At 36.0% G+C, this 10,102-nt stretch overlaps 1 protein-coding gene across 2 annotated transcripts; it reads left to right on the forward strand.

The window, feature by feature from the left end:
- Window positions 1–102: 102 nt before the first annotated feature.
- On the forward strand, window positions 103–6,399 carry tbxtb (T-box transcription factor Tb). 2 transcript variants are annotated; one of them, XM_077246267.1, is made up of 8 exons: window positions 103–409; window positions 782–1,046; window positions 1,200–1,334; window positions 1,443–1,504; window positions 2,290–2,351; window positions 2,542–2,718; window positions 4,516–4,645; window positions 5,841–6,399. In XM_077246267.1, the coding sequence occupies exons 1-8, from the start codon at window positions 204–206 to the stop codon at window positions 6,109–6,111; spliced, it is 1,308 nt and encodes a 435-aa protein (XP_077102382.1). In that variant the 5' UTR covers window positions 103–203; the 3' UTR covers window positions 6,112–6,399. The 2 variants fall into 2 exon arrangements, with proteins under 2 accessions (XP_077102382.1, XP_077102393.1); XM_077246278.1 differs by lacking the exon at window positions 2,542–2,718.
- Window positions 6,400–10,102: the final 3,703 nt, after the last annotated feature.

Genomic DNA, 10,102 nt, shown 5'->3' on the forward strand with positions numbered 1-10,102 from the left:
AGATCTCTGAACCAATGACTGGTCAGAACGCACATCAAAGCGGAGACCAGCCAATCAGAGCTTTCCTGAGCAAAGCATGGAGAGCGTTTTACCTGGGTAGTATTTAATTGGATGCATCTCTTCCAGTTTTGGGCGTATTTTGAACGAAGAGCTCGCGCAGTTTGGATATTTATTTATCGTGTCGGAGCCGATCGGATAGCAGGATGGCATCTGGGACTAGTGACTGTCTGGAAAAGAACATCCAGTATCGGGTGGATCATTTATTAACTGCAGTAGAAAATGAACTTCAAGCTGGCAGCGAGAAAGGAGATCCAACAGAAAGGGACCTTAAAGTCAGTTTGGATGAAAATGAACTTTGGCAGAAGTTCAAAGAACTGACGAATGAAATGATAGTGACCAAGAATGGCAGGTATTTTTTTAGCCAGAATAAACATTATTCATATCATCGTATTTTAATGAGCAATAGAAACACTCTAAAAAGTCAAAATGTGCATTTTTTATCTAAACCATTATTGAACTGTTGATTAGTTGATTCCCATATTAAATAATATTTATAAAAGTAGTTCATTCAGCTTTTGCCACATAAAATGTTAGGTTTATTTTATTTTGTCAGTGTACAAACGTATTGCCCTGGTAGGCTATATATTAAAAAATCCCTCCTCTTTTTTCTTTTACGCTATTATTCATTTTAGCGGAATTTAATTGTTTAATTTATTTGAAAAAGAAATCAAATACGATAATGCCTCTAAGTCGAAATGTCTCTGTTCATTGTTGTGATCAGGCGCATGTTCCCAGTGCTAAAAGTGAATGTGTCCGGTCTGGATCCAAACGCCATGTACTCCTTCTTACTGGATTTTGTGGCAGCAGACAATCACAGGTGGAAGTATGTTAACGGTGAATGGGTACCGGGTGGCAAACCCGAGCCACAAGCCCCGAGCTGCGTCTACATCCATCCAGACTCACCAAACTTCGGTGCGCACTGGATGAAAACCTCAGTCTCCTTCAGTAAAGTCAAACTCACCAACAAATTGAACGGAGGTGGCCAGGTTTGTGGTGGTTGTTAAGCGAAACCAGTTCATATGTTAAGCTTATCTAACACACTGGATACAATCGAATTACGTTTAAAGGTCCAGTAAATTGCTTATACTATAGAAGAAAAAAAATAGGAAGTTGAAAATATGTCCCTTTCCCCCCCATAGATTATGCTGAACTCGCTACACAAATATGAGCCACGTATCCACATAGTGCGCGTTGGTGGTCCACAGAGAATGATCACCACTCATTCTTTCTCTGAGACACAATTCATAGCAGTTACTGCCTACCAGAATGAAGAGGTAACGCGTTTTATTTTTCTACAATGTGATTTTATAAAGCATGTCAACAAATTAACAATTATATGGTTCATAATGACATTGGATAACATCTGCAATTTGCACTTTTAGGTTACTGCTCTCAAAATTAAATACAATCCATTCGCCAAAGCTTTCCTGGATGCCAAGGAAAGGTATGGTTATTATATATATATATATATATATATATATATATATATATATATATATATATATATATATATATATATATATATATATATATATATAATACATATATATGGTTTTACTTTAGTTTGATGGTCCTTTTAACACAGTCCGTTGTCTAGTAACATTGCACCTGTCTACTAACTCTCACTAGAATGTTAGTATAGATTATTAGTAGACTGGTACAGTAGTTTTAGGGTTAGAATAAGTTGACATGTAGTTGCAAAGTTACTTATAGTCAGCAGAATGTTCAAAAGGGACCATCAAAATAAAGTGTTACAATAAAAAGTAATACATGTGTATTGTAAATACATGAGTGGGGCTTGTTGTCAATTTTTATTCCAGTTGATATTTTTTTTTATGTTTGAAAGTAATATTTTGTGTAGACAGAAACATACCTGTTGTGGTAAACTGTATACCAAAAAAAAAAAAAAAAAAAAAAAAATATATATATATATATATATATATATATATATATATATATATATATATATATATGGAAATGTATTGGAATTTCACTTTGGAGGATACAATTCCATTAAAAATGTCCTAATCTACAAGGATTTGCAGCTGTGTTTTAAACCATTTACAAGTCCAACTATAAGAGTCAAGCATTTGTATAATTGGTGTTTTAACTCATAACTTTCACCATGGACAAATGTGCAATGGAACAATTAGCCCCAATCCCCCTCCATGTGAATATTGTTGAGGACTTGTCAGCTGATATATAAAGGTATCTTCTTTTCCCCCACAGAAGTGATCATAAGGACATAATAGAGGATGTCAGTGAAAGTCAACAGTCTGGCTATTCTCAATGTAAGAGCAAAATTAATTTTATACATCATCTCAATAATGATAAATGTCATTCATTTGGATTGAAGTTATTTACCAATTCATTATTAAATGTGGACTGATCCTGTCCAGTTAATGTTGTGCAGCAGTTATAATAATTTCAGTTAAGTGCAAAATGAATTTCCTATTGACTCTGATTTTCCTGTTGGTCTAGTCAGTAGCTGGTTTCTGCCAGCCACAGGGTCTCTCTGTCCTTCTGCAAACCCTCACGCACATTTTGGGAGCCCGCTGTCTCTATCCTCACCCCATGGCTGTGAACGTTACTCGACTCTGAGAAGTCACCGGTCTACGCCATACCCCAGCCCATATGCCCACCCGACTGCCTCTCCCGGTAAGTTACTCCCTTCCATATTGTCCAGCTTCTGCTAAACATACTTCCTAAAAACATACTTTCTGAAATAGACAACAGGCTAAATTCTAATTTGTAAACTTGGGGACAAGAGAGGTGTCAGTAAATACATGGGAAAACAAAGTAACATTAGTTATGTGAAAAAGTTACTCAGATATTTTGTAAATTTAAAAGTATTGCATTACTTTACAGTTGCTTGAAAAAAAAAAGTAACTTGCTTTACGTGTAATGCGTTACCCCCAACATTGAATATACGACATTGCTATCTGTAATAACAGGGGTACCCAGATCAGATATTTAATCTTTTGGTATGGTTGGAAATTATGCAAATGTGTAAATACAGTGAACCTAGCACATTGCGTTCCCAAAATGCATGTTGAACTCACTGTTCATATAGAGATGAAGTTCGTGAAAAGCAGCATATTATGAACTAAGATGCTGAAAACATTGTAAACATGGTTATCACTCTGAAACACGCAGCGCTACAGTCTATATATTGTACTTATTTAATTAAATCGCAGCCTTTAATTTCATAATTGAACTATTCTATATTGCATTTTCACTTTTACACAATGTACAATTTTTAGACAATTTACACCTGTCCCTATTTACTTTACTGAATGTAAACAAGATGTTGGAAATTTTGCTGAAGATTTGGCCTTTAAAGGGATAGTTTACGCAAAAATGAAAATGATCCCATCATTTACTCATCCTCAAGCCATCATTTACTCATCCTCAAGCCATCATTTACTCATCCTCAAGCCTCTTCCAAGCTATATAATGGTAGTGAATAGTAACTGAGATTTTGAAGTCCAAAAAAAGCAAATCCATCCACCATAAAAGTGCTCTACACTGCTCCAGGGGGTTAATAAAGGCCTTCTGAAGTGACATGATGTGTTTTTGTAAAATATCCATAATTATAACTTTATAAACTGTAATCACTAGCTTCCGGTAACGTCCATTTGCACGTTCACGAGAGTGTCGAGTGAGAGTAGACGCCGCTTGCGATTCAAACAGGCCTGGGCAACAAACTCAAGCTCCTGCCACATTTCTCTTCAAAAATTCTCATTTTAGACTTCTAATTCGTGACTGGTGTTTTGTTTTGCTCTTTCTGCGCTTCCGAGTTTGTCAATATGTCATGCGTCAAGTCAGAGGTCACTCTTCGGCTAGAACTCGACTCGGCCGTTACTAGAAGCCAGTGATTATAGCTGATAACGTTATAATTATGGATATTTTTCTTACAACAATGCATCATGTCACTTCATAAGGCCTTTATTAACCCTCTGGTGCCGTATGAATTAACTTTACGATGGATGGATGTGGTTCTTTGGGGTTTCAAAATCTCAGTTACTATTCATTCCTATTATAAAGATAGAGCCAGGATATTTTTTAATATAACTCCGATTGTGTTTGGCTGAAAGAAGAAAGTCATATAAATCTAAGATGGTTTGAGGGTGAGAGAATTATGGGATAATTTTCCTTTTTGGGTGAACTATCCCTTTAATCTTGTTTAATGAGAGTTATAATTAGAATTTCCTTCTTAGCCTGAACTGTTCCTTTAATGAGCCACTCAAACTAGTTCTACTGACTGCAGTGTCTGACATTCCTGCAGCTTTTGTGTTTGAGTTCACGCTCATAAACAGGGGAACTTTGGAGGTGGAATGCTTGAACGCTCAGTCACATCACCTCCAGGTGTAGAAGAGAGATTTCTAAAGCTATTGACCGAGCAGGTTTGAAACTGATCATGTGACTAGATCCTCTGTGTTGTTTATATTGCAGCTGGTTACTCTGAAAGCTCAACCTGTCTCTCCATGTTGCCGTCTCATGATAACTGGTCCAGTCTTCAGATGTCCTCCCACTCCGGTGTGCTCCCAATGGGCCACGGCTCTCCCCCAAACTCAAACTCTAGGTGAGAATGAATCACACACTTTCACTACTACTTAATTGTAACCAAGTGTTTTTTTAATTCTGAAGTAATTAATAACACACTACATAATTGTTCCTGTTTCTACCTTCAGCTCTTAAACATCCATATAGGAAAGTAAAATTACAAACACGATCTCTTTAAAGGGATAGTTCACCCAAAAATGAAACTTAGCCCATGATTTACTCACCCTCAAGATATCCTAGGTGTATATGACATTCTTCTTTTAGACCAATACAATCAGAGTTATATAAAAAAATGTCCTGGCTCTTCCAAGCTTTATAATAGCAGTGAATGGCTGTTTCTGTTTTGAAGTCCATAAAAGTGCATCTATCCATCATAAAAGTGCTCCACACAGCTCCGGGGGGTTAATAAAGGCCTTCTGAAGCGAAGTGATGCGTTTGTATAAGAAAAATATTAATTTTTAACATTTTTCTGGCCAAACGGCCATACGCAGTCTACTTATGCCTAAAGTGCAACTCATGACATCAAAAGTAGTGTAGTGTGTCATGGCGTAGCGTAACTATCAGCGGTACGTCGCATTCCTCGCATAAGTTGCACTTAGACTTAAGTCGAATCTGTATGTTAGTTTGGCCGGAAGCTAGTTATTTTACTTTATAAAGTTTTAAATATGAATATTTTTCTTACACAAACGAGGTGTGTATTACTTTTATGATGGATAGAGGCACTTTATGCACTTCAAAACAGAAACAGCCATTCACTGCCATTATAAAGCTTGGAAGAGCCAGGACATTTTTTTGATATAACTCCAATTGTATTTGTCTAAAAGAAGAAAGTCATATACACCTAGGATGACTTAAGGGTGTGTAAATCATGGGATAATTTTCATTTTTGGGTAAACTATCCCTTTAATGTCTCAGTTGCTTCTCTTAAAGAGAAGTGAGATTAGTTGTAGGTTTTTGCTTACATTTTCTTTCTTTCTCTAGAGAAAATAAAAAACGCCAATGATCTTACATGTGAGTTTTATTAGAGATCTCAACTATGTCATTCAAGTTCTTTCAAGACATAATTTGAGTAATGTAACATCATGTATATAAACCTTTTCACATTTACAGTTTTTAAAAGCCCACCCTTGCAGACCTCTGAGTGTTTCCGGTTTGAACACAGCTAATCTGACCAATAATGTTTTCCTCTTGGTTGTTTTGTATCCTGTTTGCAGTCAGTACACCAGCTTGTGGTCTGTAGGGAACTCACCTTTGACCCCAGTGTCTCAGGCTGGAAGTATGGCCAGCAGTCTGGGCTCCCAGTTTCTCCGCGGCTCTGCCAGTCACTGCAGCAGCCTGGCTCCCCCAGTCACATCGCCCTCTTCTGGCTGTCAGGTATATGACTCCACGGCTGGAACTGAAGTGCACGAGGACCCACAATATGACAGTTCAGCCCATGTACGCCTTCCTACAGCCTGGACCCAAGTAACACCATCCTCCTTATAGGAAGTTGACCCTACGGAGTAAATTAAAGCTGTATACAGCTGAACTATCATTGCTTTTATGCAATAGCTTTTGACGCAAATATATTAGATCAACTCGTTTCTATTTTTTGCTGTGGAATTGACTCAAGTTAGCGTTATTTGCATGCATTACATACAAAACTAATTTCGAGATTTGTATGCTTTACATTCCAAACTAAAGCCTTATTAAGACCTAACCGAAATATATCTTTCTTTCTTCAAAACTCTAATTGTAAACATGTTTACAGTCCTGCTAATTCAGCCAATTAGTCATGTGAGGGTTTTAAATATGCAAGTCATTATTTTAAAGCATATTGTACATAATGCTTATTTATTTTGTCTTCTTATGAAGGATACTATATGTGCACAATTGTGAAGAAAACCTTTTGTAAAAAGAATTAATGTTTATATTTTTGGATTTTAATTCAGCATAGATAAAAATGTAAATGCTCTTCAAATTGGTTTATTAAACTCATTTCTGTCAATTTATTTAACAACCTGATTTTATTTTCTTGCTGCATGTTTAGTGATTTAAAGCTTTCTCAAAAGGAGTTTTGAGAAAATGTTGACTTAGCCTGAAAATTTGAACAAGCACAACTTACAGGTCCAACCCCCTTGCTCTCTGCTGCGCTACAGCTCCTCCCTCCACAGCTCCTCCCCCACAGCGGAGCCTGCCGTGAACGCGCAGGCTAGTAAGCAGGACCACCGATGACGGAGGATTATAAACAGTTATGGAACATTCACTAATAGGGACGAAACATCAACAATATGCTTTACATTTTGACTATGGCCTGCCCATACTTTGACTACAAACTTGGTCCTCAAATCATTATGTATTTTGCAATACATGTAACTTTATAAGGTTGCACTCTTTCTATAAGTTATAAATAGCTACTAAGATAACGTTAAAGGATTAGTTCACTTTTAAAAAAAAAACTTTTGCTGATAATTTACTCACCCCGATGCCATCCAAGATGTCCATGTCTTTCTTTCTTCAGTCGAAAAGAAATTAAGTTATTTGATGAAAACATTCCAGGCTTTTTCTCCATATAATGGACTTCAATAGGACACAAACGTTTGAAGGATCAAATGACAGTTTCAGCGCAGCTTCAAAGGGCTTTGAACGATACCAGACGATGAATAAGGGTCTTATCTAGCGAAACGATCGGTCATTTCAAAAATAACTAAAAAACTTTAAGTTTTATAAGCACAAACGCTCGCCTTGCTCTGTTCTGTTATGCACGTTCGTGATCGTGTTCGAACTCGTTCATCCAAATGAACGAATCTTTTTTCGAGTCATTTCGTTCGTTGAATGAACGAAATGACTCCGAAAAAGACTCGTTCAAAATGAACAAATCTTTTTTCGAGTCATTTCGTTCGTTGAATGAACGAAATGACTCGAAAAATTATTCGTTCATTTGGATGAACGAGTTCGAACAGGAGAGTCAAGAACACGGTACGCGCTCGCGCTGTGCAAGAGAGGGGTGATCAGCGCGTACACGAGCGTGATTGACACTGCTAAGACATTCCTCCTGGCTCTGATTGGTTGTTTCTGACCGGGAGCGGTGTATTTCTGCAAATGGCAGTAGGACCACAGGGAGGAGCCAGAGGAGCTTGATTTTTTTCACAGATTATCTGTCTAATATTCTACTTTCAGGACATAATTTTAGTTTTAACAAATATTTGTTTACAAATGCTACCTACTGGAGCTTTAAAGACCTGGTTTCTCAAACAAGGTTTAGATTAAGCCAGGATTAGGCCTTAGTTCAATTATATTTAAGTAGCATTTATAAACAGGCCTTGGAAAAAACATTACTGGTGTGCATCTCGAGACAAACAATGGCACTGACAGATTTTATGATACGTCACTGCAAGGTGCTCACAGTTAAAACAATTTTAGTCTGGGACTATAGGCTTACGCCTTGTCTGTGAAACCGTGGGAATGTGGTTTAAAGATAAACTTACTTAGTCTAACAGAGTTTGATGAAAATTGAGATATGAACATTGCTATTGGAACCAAATAGAGAGTATTTACAAGTTACAATCAATGTAAATTGATAAAAGAAACATGAATACGTTTTAAGACCACCTATTTTCCACTGTACATATGGCAATATTTTTTTCTTTTTCTTTTTATCTTTGTTACTGGAGCTTTTTTATGTCAAATAGAAAACAAATAGAAAAAAAAATAATGCATGTAACAATGCATACAATAGATGGTTAAAGCTTGTATAAATGACCAATTTTTTAATAACATTTATATAATCAGTTGTGTCAATTAAACAATCTTCATAAATAATATTATTTAAATTTTACAGACATCTTGTCCCTTGTCATAAGGCTTACTTTCAGCATTAATCTAAGTATTGAACTTTTAAATGGATCTAGATCCTTCGTCTGAGATCGCTTGCACCTCATGACGTCATTGCACCTTTTTTCTAGGACTTTTATATGTGATTCTGCACCCAGTAGGTCAAAGCTGTGTTGTCCTCTCTCATGTGAAAATTCCACTCACTTAGGTGAGGAATTGCATCTATCTTCAGACACTTCAGCAGTGGGGCCAGAGGGAAGCATGAGTGATTGCCAAAACTTTCCAGTGTCAACACAGGGAAAATACTGAGGTCTCTAAGAAATATTAGTCATTTTAATTCACACATCCATGAGAATGGAATAATTAAATCCTGAAATTTTGTTCTCTCACTGTCGTTTTATTTTTAATTCTCATTAAAATGCTTTTCATTTCTCCATTATTGTCTATCCGACAAAACAAATTATCGAATAACCAGAATTTTATTAAGAAAAAAAGTAACGTCTTTAATGTAATGTAATATAAATTAAATGTATTTGTACAATTGTTGGCACATTTAAACCCAACTACCATAAATGTGACAGACGCACTTAAGACTAATTGTATTAATTATAATAATTACTAATGTGTTGTTCAGTTAAATATAAGGATTTTAATGACTTCTAAATCAATGCAATATGAATAACACAATATAATAAGCTCTGTTAAAGTTAAAGATGAACTGGTTTGCTTGTAACCATTTTTTATTAATTATGCACATTGACCACAAGATGGCAGGAAAGCAAAAATATTTAAAAAGCACAAAGCTGGACTCAAGTTTGCCAAAATGGTCTACAGAATAGAAAGATGTAGAAAGAAATGTACAAATATTTCAAATAGTTATCATATTGCAAATAATAATAAATAAATAAATGATCTTGCATTTTTAATAACATTTTCTGTAAAAAAAATAATAATAATGATTGCTGTTCACCAATTAAACTAATTACTAACTAATTAATAACTAATTTAATTGGTGCTGTTCACCAATTAAACTGTAAACCAATTAAACAAAAAGACCATGAAGCTTTCATGGTCTTTTTGGTGAAGCTGATCTAATGACAATTATAAGACCATCACATTGCAAACCCTCTCGTATGGTTTCGCAAACTCCCCAAAAAGAGAGTTGTCTCTTGAAACTAAACATGGACAAAACTGAGATCATTTTTATTGGAACTCTATCACTCCTATCAATATTCCTACTGATTTCGCCTTGCTATTACTCACATCAAACCCTCAAGCACTGTTAAAAATCTAGGTGTTATTCTCAAGCTTTCTCTCCTTTCAGGCTCATATTAATTCGATCACCAAATCTGTATTCTTTCAACTACGTCGCATTGCCCAGCTCCATCCCTTCATAAGTGTCTGCCATCTATGCATTGTGAAACTGTCACCCATGCATTTGTCTCATCATGTCTTGATTACTGTAATTCCCTTTTCATTGGTTTACTCGCCAGCTCCATTTCCAGATTACAATATATTCAAAACTCATCTGCTAAAATACTTACCCATACCAAGTGTTCTGCTCACATCACCCCAATTTTTCATGATCTCCACTGCTTTCCAGTGGCCTATTGTATTAAATACAAAATTCTCCTGCTCATCCTTGCATGGCTTGGCTCCCATC

Source organism: Siphateles boraxobius, unplaced genomic scaffold (assembly GCF_051911475.1).
Source record: "Siphateles boraxobius isolate OS27281-9 unplaced genomic scaffold, OSU_SipBor_1 104, whole genome shotgun sequence".
Taxonomy (NCBI): Eukaryota; Metazoa; Chordata; class Actinopteri; order Cypriniformes; family Leuciscidae; genus Siphateles; species Siphateles boraxobius.

Bases quoted from the DNA above. Each gene is read 5' to 3' on its own strand.
- tbxtb (XM_077246267.1), top strand. From the start codon at position 204: ATGGCATCTGGGACTAGTGACTGTCTGGAAAAGAACATCCAGTATCGG. The intron at 410-781 runs GTATTTTTTTAG...TGTTGTGATCAG, and splicing joins ATAGTGACCAAGAATGGCAG to GCGCATGTTCCCAGTGCTAA. The intron at 4,646-5,840 runs GTGAGAATGAAT...TCCTGTTTGCAG, and splicing joins CCCCCAAACTCAAACTCTAG to TCAGTACACCAGCTTGTGGT.